This window comes from Neomonachus schauinslandi, chromosome 6 (genome assembly GCF_002201575.2).
Source record: "Neomonachus schauinslandi chromosome 6, ASM220157v2, whole genome shotgun sequence".
NCBI lineage: Eukaryota > Metazoa > Chordata > Mammalia > Carnivora > Phocidae > Neomonachus > Neomonachus schauinslandi.
This window is the reverse complement of record NC_058408.1, coordinates 23,925,465-23,948,736: the sequence shown is the minus strand read 5'-3', so window position 1 is coordinate 23,948,736 and position 23,272 is coordinate 23,925,465. Positions and strand designations below refer to the sequence as shown.

General features: G+C 36.0%; 1 protein-coding gene across 1 annotated transcript in view; it reads right to left on the bottom strand.

The window, feature by feature from the left end:
* CFH (complement factor H) overlaps positions 1 to 23,272 on the bottom strand; it is a 106,060-nt gene that overhangs the window by 65,891 nt on the left and 16,897 nt on the right. Inside the window, exons 2-7 of the mRNA XM_044916050.1 lie at positions 20,349 to 20,534; positions 19,913 to 20,018; positions 10,250 to 10,326; positions 8,623 to 8,814; positions 6,826 to 6,996; positions 4,034 to 4,207 (exon numbers count right to left, since the gene is read on the bottom strand). Coding sequence (XP_044771985.1) covers positions 4,034 to 4,207; positions 6,826 to 6,996; positions 8,623 to 8,814; positions 10,250 to 10,326; positions 19,913 to 20,018; positions 20,349 to 20,534 — 906 coding nt within the window. The remainder of the gene's footprint in view (positions 1 to 4,033; positions 4,208 to 6,825; positions 6,997 to 8,622; positions 8,815 to 10,249; positions 10,327 to 19,912; positions 20,019 to 20,348; positions 20,535 to 23,272) is intronic.

Here is a 23,272-nt window from a genome sequence, read left to right as displayed (position 1 = left end):
GTGAATTCTACCAACATTTAAAAAGGATTAATGCCAATCATTTTGTAACTCTTCAAAAATATAGAAGAGGAGGGAACACTTCCAAAGTCATTTTATGAGGCCAGTGTTACCCTGATACCCAAACCAGAGAAAGACACCAGAAGAAAAGACAATTACAGGCCAATACCTGAAAAACATAGGTGTAAAAATCTTCAACAAAATATTAGCAAACTGAATTCAACAATACATTAAAAGGATAATACACTTTGATCAAGTAGGATTCATTCCAGGGATGCAAGGATGGTTCAATATCCACAAATCAATGTGATGCACCACATTAACAAAATGAAGTATAAGAAGCATATGATCATCATCTCAATAGATGCACAAAATGCATTTGATAAAATTAAACAATTTTTATGATGAAACTTTTAACAAAGTGGGTGTAGAGGGAGCATACTTCAATGTATAAAGCCTATATATGACCAGCTCACACCAACTTTATACTCAATAGTAAAAAGCTTTTCCTCTAAGATCAGGAAAAAGATAAGAATGGTCACTCTCACGACTTTTATTGAACATAGTATTAGAAGTCTTAGCTAGAGTAATTAGGCAAGAAAAAGAAATAAAAGGCATCCACTCAGAAAGGAAGAAGTAAAACTTTCACTATTTTCAGATGATGTGATATTATACACAGAAAACCCTAAAAACACCACCAAAACTTGTTTGAATTAATAAATGAATCTGGTGAAGTTGCAGGATACAAATCAATGTACAAAAATCTTGTGTGTTTCTATACACTAATAGTAAACTATCGGAAAGAGAAATTAAGAAAACAATCCCATTTACAATAGCATCAAAAAGGATAAAATATCTAGGAATAAATCTATCCAAGCAGGTGAAAAATCTGTACCCTGAAAACTATAAGACAATGATGAAATAAAGTGAAGACACAAATAAATGAAAGGTAGTCCCTGTTCATGGATTGGAAGGGTTAATATTGTTAAAATGTCCATACCACCCAAACAATCTATAGATTCAATACAATTCCTATCAAAATTCCAATGGCATTTTTCACAGAAATAGAACAAACAATCCTAAAATTTGTTTGGAGCCACAAAAGAATCCAAATAGTCAAAGAAATCTTGAAAATGAACAAAGCTGGAGGCATCATACTTCTAGGTTTTAAACTATATTACAAAGTTACAGTAATCAAAACAGTACGGTATTGGCATAATAATAGAGACATAGTTCAATAGAACAGACAGCCTAGAAATAAACTCATGCATATAAGGTCAGATAGTTTATGATAAAGAAGCCAAGAATACACAGTGGGTAGAGGACATTCTCTTCAATAAATGGTGTTGAGAAAACTGGACAGCCACATGCAAAAGAATGAATCTGGACCACCATCTACACCATATACCAAAACTAACACAGAATGCATTAAAGACTTGAATGTAAGACCTGAAACAATAAAACTCCTGGAAGAAAACATAGGGGCTAAGCTCTTTGACATTGGTCTTGGCAATTATTTTTTAGATTTGACACCAAAAGCAAAGGCAACACAGGCAAAACTAAACAAGTGGGACTGCATTAAACTAAAAACTTCTGCATAGCAAAGGAAACCATCAACAAACTGAAAAGGCAACCTACTGAATAGGAGAAAATATTTGCAAATCATATATCTGATAAAGGGTAAATATCCAAAATATACTTTAAAAACTCATACAGTTCAATAACAACAACAACAACAACAAAAAGTCCAATCTGAATAAAACATGGGCAGAGGATCTGAATAGACATTTTTCTAAAGAAGAAATATAGATGGGCAACAAGCATATGAAAAGATGCTTAACTTCACTTATCATCAGAGAAATGTAAATTGAAATCACAATAAGATATTACTTCACACTTGTTAAAATGGCTGTCATCAAAAAGAAAAAAATAACAAGTGTTGGTGAGGATGTAGAGAAAGGGAACATTTTTGCATTGTTAGTGGGAATGTAGATTGGTGCAGTCACTGTGGGAACAGTATGATTTCTCAAGTAATTAATAGAACTACCATATGATCCAGCAATTCCACTTCTGGGTATTTATCTGAAAGAAAGGAAAACACTAACTCAAAAAGCCATACATACCCCATGTTCACTGCAGCATTATTTATAATAGCCAAGATATGGAAGCAATCTAAGTGTCCATTGCTCAATGAACGCATAAGGAAAATGTGACATATATATATAAACTATTCAGTCAAAAAAGAAGGAAATATTGCCATTTGTGACAACATGGATGAACTTTGAGGGCAATATGCTAAGTGAAATAAATCAAAGAAAAATACCATATGAGCTATACTTAGAATCTGAATATACCAAAATCTTAGATAAAGAGAATAGATTGGTGGTTGCTAGAGGCAAGGCATGGGGGTGGGAAAAATGGGCAAAGGGGACCAAAAGGTGCAAACTTCCAGTAATAAAATAATTAAATTACAGGGATGTAATGTACTGCCTGGTGACTCTAGTTATTAATACCACATTGTATATTTGAAAGTTGTTAAGAGAGTAGATCTTAAAAGTTTATCTAACAAGGAAAAAAATTTATAAGTATGTGTGGTGATGGATTTAACTAGAATTGTGTTTGTAATTATTTCAAAGTATATACAAATATCAAATCGTGTTGCACACTTAAAACTAAGATAATGTTATATGTCAATTACATCTCAATCAATCAATATTTTCATTATAATTGTTTTACACATTAAAGTCTGTTTCATACTGATGATGGGATCTTCTTTAAGGGTCTTTTGATTTGAAAATTCATTTTGGACTTATGCCTAGAATTAATATCAAGACCACTGACCTATTATTTGCATCATTACATTTTTTATTCATGTATTATCCAGTTTAAGTGTGGTATACCTTTACAACCAACTGCAATATGTAAAGAAAAGGAATATAATAATGGAGACAGACAGAAAAGGGCAGAGGAAACACCCCCCAGAAATAAAATACAGTACCTTGTTGAATTGAGTGGCATTTTGCTACATGGGATGGCTTTAGAAAATTCTACAGTGCCTTCTCCTCCCTCCAAAACGTGGAGCCTAATTCTCCTCCCCTTGAGTATGCTGGACTTAAAGACTCACTTCTAAAGACTAGATATGGCTAAAGAGACAATGCATGACTAGTTTGTAAGTGGGTTCCATCTCTCTCTCTCAGATCACAAGCTCTGGAGAAAGCTAGCTGCTCTATAAGTAGCCTATGGAGATGCCCATGCAGTAAGGTACTGAGGCTTCCTGCCAAAAACCTGATGAATGAGCCATCTTAGAGGCAGTCCTCCAGCCCAGCCCAGCCATCACGTGACTGTAGCCTAGGTCAACATCTTGATTACAACACAAGAAGTGTCTGGCTCAGAACTAGCTAGTTAAGCCACTCCCAAATTCCTGACCCATAGAAACTCTGAGGTGATAAAAGTTTGTTGTTTGAAGCCAATATATTTTGAGGGAAATTTGTTACACCTAAATAAATAACACATTAGGTGTTAGATGACACTAGTCTTACCGAATGTTTTAGTTCAGATATTAGAATTAAATTAGAGAAATCTATGTTCATACACATGCATATTTAACATTAAATAGCAAAAAGTAAAGAATTTTTAATATTCAAAACCATGTTTTTGATCCTGCTTAGAATTGTCTACTTTGGGGCGCCTGGTGGCTCAGTCATTAAGCATCTGCCTTTGGCTCTGGTCATGATCTCAGGGTCCTGGGATCGAGCCCTGCATCGGGCTCCCTGCTTGGTGGGAAGCCTGCTTCTCCCTCTCCCACTCCCCCTGCTTGTGTTCCCTCTCTCGCTGTGTCTCTCTCTGTCAAATAAATAAATAAAATCTTAAAAAAAAATTGTCTACTTTGAAGAGAAAAGAATGTCTCTGTAGCCTCTTCTTTACACACACGGTAAGGCAAATATTTGGATTTATTGTGTCCCCATTTTTGTTGTTGTTGTTTAAGAGACAGTAACTTCAGAATTAAGAAGTAGGTCAAGATATGAATGGAACTTACAAGTACATCTTGGAGGAGGTTGCCAGCCTGTACTAGTACATGTTGCCATATTTACATGGGTTGCAGGATAAAAGCCACTTTTACAGTAATATGTGATTTCATCTCCCGTTCTGTATTGGATGGCTTGAGGTCTGTAAGCACCATTTGGAATATAAGGAGAAGTACATGCTACTTCTGGAAAAAAAAAAAAAAAGGACATGTGGATAATGTAGCCATTAAATATATCCATTAAAATAATCAAGTACATAAAAATAAAGGCAGTGGATATTATTTTTTTGTCCCTATCCCAGCACAAAAGGGGATTAAAATGAGTATAGTCTCATATCCTTCCCACCATATCACTCATGTCCTACCACTATAAGTCTCATATGATATATCTGTGCCCCCTGGACTATTGAATCCTCTTTCTCCAAAGCCATTGCATACATCGTTATATCCCGTATGTGGCAATAAATTCATGACATATCACTTCAACTATTCTTTCCAATGATTCTTCAACTTCCTTGGCATCTGTGGTTCTGATACAAGTTTCTTCCTTCCAGACACTTGGTGGGATTGCAATTCCCTACCCATTTGAGGTAGACATGGCCCTATGATTTGCATAAGACAATGAAATGAGTGTAAAGTAACATGTTTCCCTTCAGGGAGGAAGTTTTAAAAGCCATTTTGGGATTTTTTTATGTTCTCTTCTCCATAGCTGCAGTGATTAAGGAAAGCCATGGAAAGATGATGTCTCTATCCCTTGATTCTTACAGTTAATATAATGAGCAGAGTCCCTTCAGACCTACATTGGAAGTGAGCATAAACAGGAAATAAACTTTAACTTATGTCAAAGCAAAATTGAATTCAGATTCTGAGGTCTTACCTTGAAGTAGGTAACTTCATTGAAACCTGGAATGATGATTTATTCTAATGTTCATTGACACTTGGAATGATGATTTATTCTAATGTTTATACAGGACAAGGGGACTGATACAAAATAAATGGTTTATAAGTTATATTTTGATGACTGGATGGATAATTTAATAATCTAAATATTTAAGTGGGGCTCTGGAAGTACAACATATGGCAGAAGTTAATGCCAGAGGACTTGTGCACCCACGTTCTTTGTGTAGGGACCGTGACTGCCATGAAGACAAACAGCTGAATTCTACACATCACCAGCTGAACATGGATCTAACGTCAGTGATCACTGTTCTGTGTTCATTAACCTCTTTGTAGAATATTCTTAATAATGTCTGAAAGTGAAGGTCACTCAATTGTAGGAGGATGTATTTTCCAAGGAGCTCTTGAGTTTGTGGACTCAACCAATTTTTTTTTTTGGTGGAGGGAGTGCCTGGCTGGCTCAGTCGACAGAGCATGTGACACATGATCTCAGGGTTGTGAGTTCAAGCCCCATGTTGAGTATAGAGCTTACTTAAAATTATAAAAAGTCAACCAAATTTTTTTTGTATTTTTTTATTATGTTATGTTAATCACCATACATTACATCATTAGTTTTTGATGTAGTGTTCCATGATTCATTGTTCATGTATAACACCCCAGTCCTCCATTCAGTATGTGCCCTTTTTAATACCCATCACCAGGCTAACCCATCCCCCCACCCCCCTCCCCTCTAGAACCCTCAGTTTTTTTTTCTCAGAGTCCATAGTCTCTCATGGTTCATCTCCCCCTCCGATTTTCCCCCTTCATTTTTCCCTTCCTGCTATCATCTTTTTTTTTAACATATAATTCAACCAAATTTTTTTAAAAAGAATAAAATTGACTCAAAAGCTAACTCTAGTTATTATAAAAGAGGATTATTAAACAAGGTTTATACATGTAATTATGAATCATATGACTAAAAGTTCAGAGGGCTCTTAAGAGTTCAACTCTTCTCACCATTTCCCCACCACCCTGGCCCACAGTATGACAATATTTGTAAAACTCACCCTTTTAGAAAGGCACTTGACCTCTGATTTCATGTATGATAGCACTTGTTACTTGTTTCACTCACTGCTGCAGACCTCAACAGAAGTTGACTCACTCTTTTCCATAAATGTTTGCAAATATCTCAACATAGTTGTTACCATGCTATAACTGTATCTTCTTGCTATTCTTCTCATGATATGATTTCTTAAACTCAACTATCTACATTCTCTCTTTTAGGTCACGATAGTTTGAAACCATCTCTTTTAAAATGAGGTGGGCTAAGTAGAACACAATATTCCAGACTTTTGGTGGGCACCAAACATAGGTGAGATGGATTCTAGCTCTGTACAACATCCTTCCATTCTGAAGCCTAAAAGAGTTTTTGTTTTTTTCCCAGCATCATCATCACTGTTGATTCATATTAGGTCTGTGGTTAATGAAATCTCCAGTTATTTCCACTTAATTCCATTGTCAATGGAGGGTTTCCTCATCTGGTATTAATATAATTTACTTTTTATAGCTAAATGCTAGGCTTTACAAGAGCTATCTGGGAAGTGTATATACCTGGGAATTAGGAAGCCTATTACAACCCTGGCTCTGCTCTAGACTTGCTTTTTGACCACAGACCAACTGTTTAATGAGCTATTGAACATTTTTGGTCCTTTTACGTCTATCTTCAGAATGAGAGAATTATACTAATTGCTCTCAAAATGGACCTTGCACACAAAATGTTAAGTATATTGTCTTTATAATAGTTGATCCCTGTAAACATTAATACTCCATTGTGAGAAAAAATAAATTGCTTAACTCTAAGGAGTATATGAATGAAAACAATTTATAAAATATACAGCAAAATGTATAGAAAAGAAATATAACATTACCTCTACATGAAGGACTTGGAGTCCATCCAAATTTAGTACATACAGCATCTCCTCTATCACTGTATTCATAACCTTTGTTACATTTATATTGAAGTCGTTCATTTTCTCTGTAAGTTTTCTTCTGAGATGTAGACTGTCCATTTACAATTTCTGGCTCTTGGCAGGAAATTTCTAAATATAAGGGATTAAATTCCAAAATGTTTGTTATATATTAAAGGGCCTTGTCTAAGACATAGTTTTATATTAAAGACACAAATTATGTTTCCATTAGGTAAACCAGTCAACCAAACAAAAGTTCTAACACCTTTGAAAAGTAACTGATTGGTTTTTGCAGCATCACTATCCATTCAAATTTTCTAAAAAAACAAAAACAAAAACTGGCCATCATCTGTGACCCCATCTTCTCTCAAACATTTCCCCCTGGGATTACAGCAATAACTAATTTCCCAAATCCAATTCTCCCATCTTTCTAATCCGTTTTTCTGTTTGTAATTTAATGGCCTTTTTTCTTGTCCCTTCATTGCTCCATTTAAAATCCCCCATTGATTCCCAATTCAGTCTGAGTAAAAGCCAAACTCCAGCACAACATGTAACACCTTAGAAATTTGTACTGGCCTGTCTTCAATCTGTCACTGACTTACCCCTACTTGCATCCTACACAAGGGCCCCCAAGGACATGAGAACAGGGGAGCCTCATATTCATGGAAGCGGCCTTGTATTTGTATTCCTCTCCATATGTTCCTGTGACTGGTATGCCTTCCCCCTCCTCAACTTCATTTGAAACATATACATTAGTTATTCCAGGAAAGTTTCACTAACCACAGAAATTTAGTTTTAAGAAGGAAACCCCCTCTGTGAACCTCTGGAACATACAGTATTTGCTGTGTTGAATATAAATATGTTTACCATTACTGACTTGAGGAACCAGTTTGGTTAGGAAGAGTTTTAAGCAGAGGAATGCTTTTCTCTGCATCTCACTGTTGGATAGACTACACTAGGAAAGTGAAAATAATCACGAGATTTTAGATATGTTAAAAAATAAATATGGCAGAAATTTCTGCTGCACAAATACTGGTAATATGAAGTATGGCACTTTTAAATAAATTGACCATAATGTTTCATTACAAAAGCCCCAATCATCAGACTGGTCATAGCAGTATTATAACTAAAGAAATCTTAACTTACAATTTACTATAGAACTTTTTGTAAAAGGCAAAAATTTATTTAGTGGATGCAATTCAGTTCCGCATACTTATTTAAACTCACTGTGTATATATAAAACAGGACCCTTTTCTAGAAGTATTATTCAAGCACAGAAGGTCATCATGATTCATCAGTGGAAATAAATCATGAATTATTCAATTTTCAAATTAAAAGAAAGCCTATTCTACAGGCCAATATTAAAACTTGCACAAGAAATGCTTACTAGTCTATTTGAGCCATGAAAACCAATCATAATTTAATTATGGTTAAGACCATGGACTTCGGTTTCAGATGATCGAGGTTTGAATCTTAACTCTACCATCTATGCCATGATAACCTTGGGCATGAGATTTAACTTTTTTGCACCACCGTTTCCTTTGTTATAAAATAGAGCATAAATCACAGACATTTTGAAGGTAAAATGGAATGACACATATGAAGAACTTGGATCAATTACTGGCAAATAGTAAGTGCTCAGTAAATGTTAGTTATTAGTATTATTCATATTCTTTAGGATGCACAATGTTTGAAAATGCATATTTTCATGAGAAAAACTAAAATCATTCAATCACATGAACGGTAAGTGTATCTTACCCACACATTTCGGTGCTTCTTCACTCCAAACACCATTTGCTGAGCAATGGATTTCTGCAGGCCCATCAAGCTTGAAGCCTGAATTACACTGAAATCGTACTACTTGTCCAAAAGTATGGTCTTGGTCTAGTTCCACGGCAGTACTGGTAAGTCTCCCATTCTCTGGTTCTGTCACCGGTGAACACTTAACAACTGAAAAAATAAATATAACTTTTCCTAATAGAATTTGACAACTTTATTATAAAAAGCATGTATATATTCAGATATATGGATAAAATCATCAGCAAAGTAAGATTGGGGAAATTACTTAATTTTTTAAAGAAGTATTTGATAAACTGTTGGATACAAAGACTAGTAAGTTAAAAAAAAACAACAACAATAAGCTTATCTCTCATTCTTTTCTGTGAGAGTGGACAAAGAAAATTACTTCTTTGAATGACAGTTTACATTGTTATAGTAACAAACAAGTGTTTCAAGCTTGGGATAATTAAATGAAAATTTTCATTTAAGCCCCAGAATAATATAACACTGTATTCCTAAAAGGTATAAAAGCAAACTTTCTGATTCTATTTACTTCAATAGACAAATTGTCCTTAATTTTCCTTCCTTTTCCATGTTAGTGCTCAAAATAATTTAAGTACTCCTTTTGATTTTACTTTTTTCCAATATCTCTTAGGTTATGCCATTTTAACTTTATTTTATAGTAGAATCATCCAGGATAGAATTAAAATGGAAATTCTATGGCTATCTCCCAAGAGATACAGGTTTAGTAGGTTTTTAGTAATCAAAATTTTCAGGGTTAAATAAACACCTCAGGTGATTCCAGAGTAGATGTTTCTTAAAGCATTTAGATCTTCACCCCCCATTTCCATAGATGAAAGATCTCCTCCTCCTCCTTCTTCTTCTCCTCCCTCCCCCACTTCCTTGCTCTTCCTCTTCCTTCCTCTCTCTCTCCCTTCTTCTGTCCCTCCTCTTTCCCTCTCCCCCTCTACTTATTCCTCACCATGGAATTAAGACTATTCTGACTCTTTTCTCTTATTTCTATGGTGACTAGAGATTGAGATTACTAACTCAAAATTTGGAAATGGGATCTACATTTTCTTATTCTTATGCTTTGCTTTATGGGTCAGTAAGAAAAAGCAGAGCTCTCTCTTACTTCCTGTCTCTTCTCAGTAAGACTAAGACCACAGGAAAATCTCCCTTGCCACACAAGAGGGGAGAAATGTCTAAATCATGTTCTTCATTTCAGCTGTTACCAGAGATCCTTGCATTTGGGTGGTTATTGGGTGAGAATATCTTCATGAATAAAGCTGAAATTCTGATACTTGTGTTTTTTCTAGTGGTTAGAATCCAAAAGGAAAGGAAAATAGGTTTTAGATTTCCTAATCTCTAATACTTTGAATATTAGGTCAGATGAGTCTGTATTCATATTTGGTTAATGAAACACAAAATAATGTAGTAATAAAAAGCTTAGATATCCATTCTGTACTATATTAGAAGCTACAAAAATACTTTAAGTAAAAAATATTTAATTACAAATTTTAAGGATATTTTAATGTAAGACATTTCAAAAACTCTTAGATATTTTAAATATTTGAATATATTAGTAAATCAATTTTACATATACCTTCACAAAGAGGAATATCATTGGTCCATCCATCTGGTTCACACTCACGGAAATTAATCCTACCTAGCAACTGATACCTGAAAACCAAAAATAACAGAGTGGTGAGCTAATGGGTATTTATATGCAATTTTGATACCATTCTGAATGTCCAGAAACTCCATTTCAGAGAAAATTAATACCATATGCATTTCCTGCCTTCCTTTCTCCTTCCCTTCCTTCCTCCCTCCCACCTTCCTTCCTACCTTCCTCCCTCCCTCCCCATCTCCCTTCTTTCCTTCCTTCCTCCTTTCCATCTTCCCTCTCTCCCTCCCCTCCTCTTCCTTTTCCTTTTCTTTCTTTTCTCTCTCTTTTTCTTAAATTTCTTCTCTTTCTTTCTTAAGCTTCTTTCTTACTTAAGAAAGGCCCTCAAGTCCTCAGGCACATGGACTTGGAAGAGTCATAATCTTTGGTTCACAACATGAACTCATTATGATTTTGTGCACAATATCTTTTTATCTTTTCATTGAGCCAGTCAGTTAGTTACACTTAACAATGTTATAACCTCTTTGAACCCAAACCAAAATCCAAAAACATGGTTCAATAACATTCAAAGAAAGACAAAGTATTTTTTTTCAAAGATTTTATTTATTTATTTGACAGAGAGATAGAGAGAGAGGGCACAAGTAGGCAGAGCGGCAGGCAGAGGGAGAGGGAGAAGCAGGCTCTCCACTGAGCAGAGAGCTGGACATGGGGCTTGATCCCAGGACCCTGGGATCATGAACTGAGCTGAAGGCAGCCGCCCAACCGACCAAGCCACCCAGGTGCCCCAAGACAAAGTATTTTTTGAGGGAGAAAGTTTTTCTTTTCTTGTGTAATGGGTGAAATAATCCTTATTTGCAGATGAAGGAAATATTTGTCTAGATAGAATTATTTAGAAGTTTATGAAAGTTCTGTTCTCAAAATTATCTCTCTTGTGGTTATCAAAATGTTGCCCATTACCTTGTTTTGGAGAAAAAGCTTTTTACCTCTAGCTGTTCACTGTAATATTAAGAAGGATGCTTTGCCTTGATCTAAAGCCTCTGGTAATGATGGCACATTTTGCATCTGCCCCAAGGAACTCCCATTCAAGTAGAGCATTTTAGATTTTAAGGATGGGGTTAATGAGTTACCACAGTTAGATAAATTTGACACTGAATGGCTTATATATGCAGACCTGACTTGATGACTACACTCTGGAAAAATTAATTAAAAATAATAAAAAAATTAAAATTAAAATAAACCACATGCTAAGAAATTTGGACTAGTGCTATCCTTGATTATGTAAAAAGTCCAAAATGTTCCAAAAATATCATAATTGTGGAGGGTGGGAGTATGGAGCACACTGCAGGGATCTACTGGGTTTGGAGACTCCACACGGGGTCAGGTGCTAGAGATAGAAATGCTCGGTCACAGGCAAGGTGAGCACGGAGTGCAGCTGGAGACCAGGGAGATGGGAGTGATTGACTGCTTTTCTCTGGGGGCTCACTGAGGAGCGGGCCCCAAGTTCTAGGCTCCTCCAGGGCAGAGATTGGGAGGCTGCCATTTTCACTCTTGTCCTCCAAAGCTGTACGGAAAGCTTGCAGGGAACAAAAGCTCCCGAGAGCAAACCTGAGCAGATTACTTAGCCCAGACCTGGCAAGGGTGGGGCAATTCCACCTTGGGCAAAGACATTTGGGAACCATGGCAACAGGCTCCTCCCCCAGAAGATCAGCAAGAACAGCCAGCCAAGACCAAGTTTACTGATCAATGAGAATGGCAAAACTCCAGCGCTAGGGGAATACTGCACATAGAATTCATGGCTTTTTTACAATGATTCTTTAGTCTTTCAAAGTTAATTTTTTTAAAGATTTTATTTATTTATTTGAGAGAGAGAGAACACATGAGAGGGAGGAGGGTCAGAGGGAGAAGCAGACTCCCTGCTGAGCAGGGAGCCTGATGTGGGACTCGATCCAGGGACTCCAGGATCATGACCTGAGCCGAAGGCAGTCCGCTTAACCAATTGAGCCACCCAGGTGCCCTAAAGTTAATTTTTTCTTAACTGTCTTTTTTTTTTTCTTTTTCCATTTTTTAACCAACATCTTATCAATCCCTTTTTTTAAAAATATTTTTTATTTTTCATTTTTAGAGTCATATTCTATCCCTTCATAGTAGTACCCTTATTTTTGGTGTATATATATAAGTAGTTCTCTCTTTAAAATTTTGAGATACTGTTTCTTCTAACAGATCAAAATATACCATAAATCTCTAGTGTATGGCTTTGTTCTAGTCTCCTGCCTGATCACATTCTCTCCCCCCTCTTTTTTTTTAAATCCTCTTATTTCTTTTTTCAACCAGTTTCTTATCTTATCAATTCCTTTTATAAAATATTTTATAATTTTCATCTTTACAGTCATATTCCATCCCTTCATCGTATTAACCCTTATTTTTTTATATATATAAGTTTATTTCTTTAAAATTTTGGGAGGCAGTTTCTTCTAACAGACCAAAATACACCCAAAATCTAGTGTGTGGCACTGATCTATGCAACAGCCTGATCATATTTGATCATATTCTGTTTTTGTTTTGTTTTGTTTTTGTTTATTTTTATCTTTTTCTTTTTTCTTTCTTTCCCTTTCTTTTCCCCTGGTTTCATTCAGGTCTTTTCTGATTTATTTAGTGTATATTTTCTGGGGACATTGTTACCCTGTTAGCATTTTGTTCTTTCATTCATCTGTTCTCCTCTGGACAAAATGACAAGATGGAAAAAATCACCTCAACAAAAAGAACAAGAGGCAGTACTGACTGCCAGGGACCTAATCAATACGGACATTAGTATGATGTTGGAATAGAGTTCAGAATGATGATTTTAAAGATACTAGCTGGGCTTGAAAAAAGCTTGGAAGTTATTAGAGAAATGCTTTCTGGAGAAATAAAAGAACTAAAATCTAACCAAGTCAAAATAAAAAAGGCTATAATGAGGTGCAATCAAAAATGGAGGCTCTAACTGCTAAGATAAGTGGGGCAGAAGAGAGAATCAGTGATACAGAAGACCAAATGATGGAAAATCAAGAAGCTGAGAAAAAAAGAGATAAACAACTACTGGATCACAAGGGCAGAATTCGAGAAATAAGCGATACCATAAGATGAAACACATTAGAATAATTGGGATCCCAGAAGAAGAAAGAGAGAGAGGCAGAAGGTATATTGGAGAAAATTATAGCAGAGAACTTCCCTAATTTGGGGAAGGAAACAGGAATCAATACCCAAGAAGCACAGAGAAACCCTCTCAAAATCAATAAAAATAGGTCAACACCCTGACATCTAATAGTAAAGCTTACAAGTCTCAGAGACAAAGAGAAAATCCTGAAAGCAGCTCGGGAGAAGAGATCTGTAACCTACAATGGTAGAAACATTAGATTGGCAACAGACCTATCCACAGAGACCTGGAAGGCCAGAAAGGACTGGCATGATATATTCAGAGCACTAATTGAGAAAAACATGCAGCCAAGAATACTATATCCAGCTAGGCTGTCACTGAAAATAGAAGGAGAGATAAAAAGCTTCCAGGACAAACAAAAACTAAAGGAATTTGCAAACATGAAACCAGCCCTACAAGAAATATTGAAAGGGATCCTCTAAGCAAAGAGAGAACCTAAAAGCAACATAGACCAGAAAGGAACACAGACAATATACAGTAACAGTCACCTTACAGGCAATACAATGGCACTAAATTCCTATCTTTCAATAGTTACCCTGAATGTAAATGGGCTAAATGCCCCAATCAAAAGACACAAGCTATCAGATTGGATTAAAAAACAAGACCCATCGATATGCTGTCTGCAAGAGACTCATTTTAGACCCAAAGACACCCCCAGATTGAAAGTGAAAGGGTGGAAAACCATTTACCATGCTAATGGACACCAAAGGAAAGCTGGGGTGGCAATCCTTAGATCAGACAAATTAGATTTTAAACCAAAGACTGTAATAAGAGATGAGGAAGGACACTATATCCTACTTAAAGGGTCTATCCAACAAGAAGATCTACCAATTGTAAATATCTATACCCCTAACGTAGGAGCAGCCAATTATATAAGGCAATTAATAACAGAAGGAAAGAAACACATTGACAACAATACAATAATAGTGGGGGACTTTAACACCCCCCTCAATGAAATGGACAGATCATCTATGCAAAAGATCAACAAGGAAATGAAGACTTTATATGACACACTGGACCAAATGGATTTCACAGATATATTCAGAACTTTCCATCCCAAAGCAACAGAATACACATTCTTCTCTAGTGCCCATGGAACATTCTCCAGAATAGATCACATCCTAGGTCACAAATCAGGTCTCAGCTGGTACCAAAAGAATGGGATCATTCCCTGCCTATTTTCAGACCACAATGCTTTGAAACTAGAGCTGAATCACAAGAGGAAAGTCAGAAAGAACTCAAATACATGGAGGCTAAAGAGCATCCTACTAAAGAATGAATGGGTCAACCAGGAAATTAAAGAAGAATTAAAAAAATTCATGGAAACCAATGAAAATGAAAACACAACTGTTCAAAATCTTTGGGATGTAGCAAAGGCAGTCCTAAGAGGAAAGTATATAGTAATACAAGCCTTTCTCAAGAAACAAGAAAGTCTCAAACACACAACCTAACCCTACATCTAAAGGAGCTGGAGAAATAACAGCAAATAAAGCCTAAACCCAGCAGGAGAAGAGAAATAATAAAGGTCAAAGCAGAAATCAATGAAACAGAAACCAAAAGAACAATAGAACAGATCAATGAAACTAGAAGCTGGTTCTTGGAAAGAATTAGCAAGATTGATAAACCCCTGGCCAAACTTATCAAAAAGAAAAGAGAAATGACCCAAATTAACAAAACCATGAATGAAAGAGGAGAGATCACAACCAACACCAAAGAAATACAAAAAATTATAAGAACATATGGTGAGCAACTCTATGCCAGCAAATCAGATAATCTGGAAGAAATGGATGCATTCCTAGAGATGTATCAACTACCAAAACTGAACCAGGAAGAAATAGAAAACCTGAACAGACCTATAACCACTAAGGATATTGAAGCAGTCATCAAAAATCTCCCAACAAACAAAAGCCCAGGGCCAGATAGCTTCCCAGGGGAATTTTACCAATCATTTAAAGAAGAATTAATACCTATCCTTCTAAAACTGTTCCAAAAAATAGAAATGGAAGGAAAACTTCCAAACTCATTTTATGAGGCCACCATTACCTTGATTCCCAAACCAGATAAAGACCCCATCAAAAAGGAGAATTACAGACCAATATCCTTGATGAACATGGATGTAAAAATTCTCACCAAAATACTAGCCAATAGGATCCAACAGTACATTAAAAGGATTATTCACCACGACCAAGTGGGATTGATCCTGTGATGCAATGTTGGTTCAACATCTGCAAATCAATCATTGTGATACAATACATTAATAAAAGAAAGAACAAGAATCATATGATCCTCTCAATAGATGCAGTAAAAGCATTTGACAAAGTACAGCATCCTTTCTTGATCAAAACTCTTCAGAGTATAGGAATAGAGGGTACATACCTCAATATCATAAAAGCCATCTATGAAAAACCCACAGTGAATAACATTCTCAATGGGGAAAAACTGAGAGCTTTCCACCTAAGGTCAGGAACGTAGCAGGTATGTCCACTATCACCACTGCTATTCAACATAGTTTTAGGAGTCCTAGACTCAGCAATCAGACAAGAAAAAAATAAAAGGTATCCAAATCAGCAAACAAGAAGTCAAACTCTCACTCTTTGCAGATGATATGATACTTTATGTGGAAAACCCAAAAGACTCCACCCCCAAAGTGCTAGAACTCATACAGGAATTCAGTAAAGTGGCAGGATATAAAATCAATGCACAGAAATCAGTGGCATTCCTATACACCAACAACAAGACAGAAGAAAGAGAAATTAAGGATTCGATCCCATTTACAATTGCACCCAAAACCATAAGATACCTAGGAATAAATCTAACCAAATTGGCAAAGGATCTGTACTCAGAAAACTATAGAATACTCATGAAAGAAATTGAGGAAGACACAAAGAAATGGAAAAACGTTCCATGCTCATGGATTGGAAGAACAAATATTGTGAAGATGTCAATGCTACCTAGAGCAATCTACACATTCAATGCAATCCCCATCAAATACCATTCGCTTTTTTCAAAGAAATGGAACAAATAATCCTAAAATTTGTATGGAACCAGAAAAGACCCCGCATAGCCAGAGGAATGTTGAAAAAGAAAAGCAAAGCTGGTGGCATCACAATTCTGGACTTCCAGCTCTATTACAAAGTTGTCATCATGAAGACAGTATGGTACTGGCACAAAAACAGACACATAGATCAGTGGAACAGAATAGAGAGCCCAGAAATGGACCCTCAACTCTATGGTCAACTAATCTTTGGCAAAGCAGGAAAGAATGTCCAATGGAAAAAAGACAGTCTCTTCAACAAATGGTGTTGGGAAAATTGGACAGCCACATGCAGAAGAATGAAACTGGACCATTTCCTTACACCACACACAAAAATAGACTTAAAATGGTTGAAAGACCTCAATGTGAGACAGGAGTCCATCAAAATCCTAAAGGAGAACACAGGCAGCAACCTCTTTGACCTCAGCCACAGCAACTTCTTCCTAGAAAAATGGCCAAGGGCAAGGGAAGCAAGGGCAAAAATGAACTCTTGGGACTTCATCAAGATAAAAAGCTTTTGCACAGCAAAAGAAACAGTCAACAAAACCAAAAGACAACCGACAGAATGGGAGAAGATATTTGCAAATGACATATCAGATAAAGGGCTAGTATCCAAAATCTATAAAGAACTTATCAAACTCAACACCCAAAGAACAAAGAATCCAATCAAGAAATGGGCCGAAGACATGAACAGACATTTTTCCAAAGAAGACATCGAAATGGCCAACAGACACATGAAAAAGTGCTCAACATCGCTCGGCATCAGGGAAATCCAAATCAAAACCTCAATGAGATATCACCTCACACCAGTCAGAATGGCTAAAATTAACAAGTCAGGAAACGACAGATGTTGGCAGGGATGCGGAGAAAGGGGAACCCTCCTACACTGTTGGTGGGAATGCAAGCTGGTGCGGCCACTCTGGAAAAGCGTATGGAAGTTCTTCAAAAAGTTGAAAATAGAGCTACCATATGACCCAGCAATTGCACTACTGGGTATTTACCCCAAAGATACAAATGTAAGGATCTGAAAGGGTATGTGCACCCCAATGTTTATGGCAGCAATGTCCACAATAGCCAAACTGTGGAAAGAGCCAAGATGTCCATTGACAGATGAATGGATAAAGAAGATGTGGTATATATATACAATGGAATACTATGCAGCCATCAAAAGGAATGAAATCTTGCCATTTGCAATGACGTGGATGGAACTGGAGGGTGTTATGCTGAGCGAAATAAGTCAATCAGAGAAAGACATGTATCATATGACCTCACTGATATGAGGAATTCTTAATCTCAGGAAACCAACTGAGGGTTCCTGGAGTGGTGGGGGGTGGGAGAGATGGGGTGCCTGAGTGATGGACACTGGAGAGGGTATGTGCTATGGTGAGTTCTGTGAACTGTGCAAGACTGTGGCATCACAGATATGTACCTCTGAAACAAATAATACATTATATGTTAAAAATAAAGAAGAAGAAGATAGCAGGAGGGGAAGAATGAAGGGGGAGAAATCGGAGGGGGAGAAGAACCATGAGAGATGATGGACTCTGAAAAACAAGCTGAGGGTTCTAGAGGGGAGGGGTGTGGGAGGATGGGTTGGCCCGATGATGGGTGTTAGGGAGGGCACGTTCTGCATGGAGCACTGGGTGTTATATGCAAATAATGAAACTTGGAACACTTCATCAAAAACTAATGATGTAATGTATGGTTATTAACATAACATAATAATAAAAAAAAGAGATTTAGGGAATCTAGTAGAAGAAGTCTATGAGTTTTGATCCCCCCCCTTTTTGATGATTTTATTTATTTATTTACCAGAGAGAGAGAGAGAGTGCAAGAGTACAAGCAGAGGGTGCAGCAGGCAGAGGGGAAGCAGGCTCCTTGCTGAGCAGGGAGCCTGATGCGGAACTCAATCCCAGGACCCTGGGATCATAACTTGAGCCGAAGGCAGATGCTTAACTGACTGAGCCACCCAGGTGTCCCGAGTTTTGATCCCTTTTGCCGGGTCAAGTGTGGAACCTACAGGGGCCAGACTAGCCTGGATTGGAAGAGATGTTTCAGAGGTGAGGAATGAGGCAGTTGGAAAGCGAGGACCAGATGGTCTTCATCTATTTGGTCATGTGTAATTAAAGTCATCAGTAATGATTAAAAGTTGGGCTAAAAATGTCTTTGAAATATCTCCCTCAGGTAGTGGCCAAAGTGAGCCTAAATTCATAAGAACTAAGACTTATGGGTGTCAATATCTTAGGAACTCTTCAAAGGGCTTCAATGTATATCTTATTTATTTCTTCCACCAATCCTATGATGCACCTGTTGTGTTTCTATTTCTAGAATTGAGGAAATGGGAGTTAAGAGTCATTAAAATAATACAGTTATTGAGTTGTGGAGTTTTGGGATGCAGGCTTACTCCAAAGCCTAAGCTTTAAAATATTATATTTTATTGCCTCAAATCAAGAAATAAATGAGAAGAGAATAATAAGAATCAATTTGTAATTTCTTTTTAAAAAAAGATTATTTATTTATTTATTTGAGAGAGAGAGAGAGAGCGAGAGAGCAGGGTGGGGGGGGCAGAGAGGGAAAGAGAAGCTGACTCCCCACTGAGCAGGGAGCCTGACTTGGTGTTCCATCCCAGGACCTGGGATCATGACCTGAGCCAAAGGCAGACACTTTCTTAACTGACTAAGCCACCCAAGAGCCAAATTTGTAATTTCTTGGTCCTATTTATATTTATGTAGCATAAAATTGTAATGATATTGGTTTTCTCATGTATGAAACTTTCTTCAAAACAATTTTTTGACCTGGCTGGGAATAACAGAAATAAAGAACACTGAAGAGGTATCATAGTGTTAAGATTAGCCATGGAAATCCAGTAGGTGGTTAGAGAACAAAGAGTCAATGACTATGAACATAGTAGCATTTTTGGTTCATGTGATAAGAATAATTTGCAGACCATGGAAACTTAAAGAGTGGTAGTTACTATTATGTCAGCGTAAAATATCTGCTTCTCCTAAACTTTATAAGCTTTTATCAAAAGAGGTGCCATGTAATCTGATTTTGTTAACATTCCCACTGTCCCTGGCATATTGAACTCCCATGTACTCTGCACATAATAGAATGTAGTCAGGACTCATTGGAATAAACCCTTATTTATATGTATACTATTTTCCAGCCCTCCTATAACTACACTCTACCAGAGTAATTATAATCATTTTAATTTTTCAATGTTAAGGAGATAATTTGGTATCCAAATATAATCATTTCCATTATAGTTTAATTTTTCAGATTCCTTGTATGGTACTTATAAAAGTGCTCATAGAAAAATAAAGTAACCTTAAAAATACTAATTAGTAAAGTTCCTATTTAATACCTAAATTATAACTGCCCCAATTATAAGCCTCTTTTAATATTGACTACATACCCCTCATCACATGTGTAAACAACCTTTGCACCATATACAAACTCATTTCTTCTTTCAAGATGAAAAGAACCAAAAGGAGTATCTCCAGGATGTCCACAGGGCCTTTCTAAAATGAAAAAAATAATGATATTATTATGTAGCATGGGGAAACACATTTTATGTAGGAGTTCAAGGAAAATGACATTTGATATTATATCAGAGGACATAATTGAAGATGTGCAAAAGTGAAAAATGTCAATTATTGTTTTAAAATTAGACTTATCTGTATGGTTGGTTTTTTTTTATTTTAGAAGATTACAACAATTTATTAAGAATAATGATGGTATACGATTTTGTATTTAAATGACAGTTATATAATTCAGCTAATATTGCATCAAACATTCAGTATTTTAATAATTAAGTTTTCATAAATTTCACAAATATATGAATTATTTACCCCGACATATCCTCAATGGATTAAGAGACTCCCATTCTCCATTCCTGCATTCCATTATAATAGCTCCAAGAGTTCTAAATCCAGGTCGGCATTTATATGTAGCCTGCGTGCCCTCTGGATATGTTTGTTCAGGCCAGGCACCAGACAAAACTTCAGTCTGTTTTCTTGGAGGAGGTCCTTTGCAATCTACAAACAATAAGAACAAAGTAAGTGCTTGAAGTGCTTATTTAAATTTACAATATGTCTAGGTTATTTTTGCTTTTAAAAATACCTATGCTGTTACAGGTCCATCCAAAAGTATGTTTTAACATATATAAAATATATTTTTTACCTTACAGAAATTGAATCAACATAAATTTGTAAAAATAGCTTTCCATAGAAATAGTTTGCCTTTACTATATATATTTTTTAACATATAATGTATTATTTGTTTCAGAGGTACAGGTCTGTGATTCATCAGTATTACACAATTCACAGCACTCACATAGCACATACCCTCTCTCCTTTACTATGTTTTTTAATCAAAATAATGATTCTATTTATTATTTTATCACTACATTAGACATAAAAATAAATTGAGAAGCTGCAAGTGCATGCCACTTCATGAAGATTATGCAACAATAGAGACAGCCACTGTAGAAAGCTAAAAGTGACTTATCCTTTGGGAATGCAAGTACAGCACACACAAAAGTCATCAAAGGTGGGATTATTGATAATATCTGCCAGCTGGAATTTATGTACAAATGGAAAGTTTTAAAATGAAAATAAGGGAACATTTGCTATCTCTGACCTCTTAGGGAGTATGGGGGAGATATTTTATATATTATTCTTAACTGCTGCACCGCATTCTACTATTCATTCATTGATTCGGAAAATACTTACTGGGCACTATTCTAAGTTCTAAAGAAAAAACAATAAATTTTAAAAGAGACAAAGTACCTGTTCTCAAGTATTTCCGTTCTACTAGGGAAGTTAGTTATTAAATAAGTAATTAAATAGATGTATCATATGCATTACAGGTAGATAAATTCTATTTAGAAGACTAAAGCATGACAAGATGATACAAACTTGAATGGGAACGCTCCAAATACGATGGAATAGGATGGAACAGAACAACGTTCCTACTGCAAATTGGAAAAACAACAACAAACTCGTGTGTGTGTGTGTGTGTGTGTGTGTGTGTTGAAAGGAACTGGAAACTGTGAGAAGAAAAAGGATTAAATAAACTAAACCAAAGTGGGAAGGGCCTGTTTTATGCAAATATACAGTTTTTGGCCATTTCTTATCTGGTCGTGTTTGCCAACTCTGGGTATGGATTGAAGATCAGGCTTTGCCTGAATGGAGGAATGCGATGAGGAAAAGAAAAATGAGACAAGCTCTTGGAGGCATGTCTAACATGAAAAATTCTGAACCCGCAGAATGAGTGTGCTCTGCTGGAGCCTAAGTAATTTCTTAAGAGTGGAGTGAAAATTCCTATAGTCTCATAGAAAAAGTCCCAATAAGAAAAGGATCTTGCTTCAAATACACAACTGTATCCTCATCAAGACAGTTGACATATTTGAGTCACTCAGGGTGAGATTTAAGAGCAGAGGTCAAAACATCAGAAAAGCAGGATAAATCTCTCAGAGTGTTCTAGGATGGAGGAAGAAGAGACCAACCAGGTAACTGATAAAAAGCCAAGAAGGTCTTTACCTTGAGACTTTTGAAACCAGAAGTGGACTGACTCAAAATAGAAGTGCAACTCAGACCCATCTGAGTTCACTTCTTGATTAGATCAAGAAAGAGCAAACACTTATCAATGGGAGGTAAATAATATAAACATTATTATTACATTTATTTCATGTGAAATGTATGGCTTTGGATAAAAAATTAAAAGACACATAAAGAAGCAAAAAATGTGATCAAGAAATGAAGCAAAAATAAATGGCTCATAGAAGCAGACAGATCCAGATGTCGGAATTAGTGTCAAGTTTCTTTAAAATAGCTGCTTTAAGTATGTTAAAGGAAATACAGGAAAATAATAGATAAAATGAGTAAAAAGACAAAGATATTCAAAAGAAAACTGATGCTATAAAAATAATCATGTGTTATATAAAATTACAAAATAAATATCCAAAATAAGGATGCATTGGATGGTCTTAAGAGCCAAATGGAGATAGCAGAACACAAATCTGAAGAATATTGGTGTAGAAATATCCAAGTTGAATATAGGAAAACTGTAGAAAACACCAATAACAAAAGAGAGTACAAGAAATGTGTGGAGCAGAGTCAAGTGATATGTGTATGTCTAAATAAAATTTCAAAGCTAGAGAAGAGAAAAGAAAGAAATATTTGAAGAAAGAATAGCTCAAAGGTTTCCAAAATTGATGAAAAAAATCAACTCTCAGATTCAAAAGCTCAAAAAACAAAACAAAACAAGAAAAACAAAACAAAACAAAAAAACCCACAACAAACCAAAAGGGTAAATACAAAGAAAAACTATACTGAGGCTTTGCTGAAAACCAAAGATAAAGGCAAAATCTTAAAAGCAGACAGAGAAATGAACACACATTTCTTTTAGGAGACTAAAAGTAACACTATGTTTGTAAGAGTAACAACTCAGGCATGAAAACAAGGTGCCGGCATTTCTAAAGTGCTGGAAAATAAATGGCAAGAGAACTCTGAACCCAGGGAAAACATACTGCAAAATGAAGGAGAATACAAACACGTTCTCAAACAATCCAAAAACAGAGAGAATTCAACAATAGCAGACTGACACTAAGAAAAACCCCACTAAAGCTCTCTAGGCTAAGGAAAATGATTCCATGTATAAACAAGAAAGGGTAATATTAAATAAACAGAACTGAAGAAAATAAATATATGGGTTAATAAAAAGACTACTGAAAAATAATAAATAATGTGCTATGTATATTTTAGCAACATTT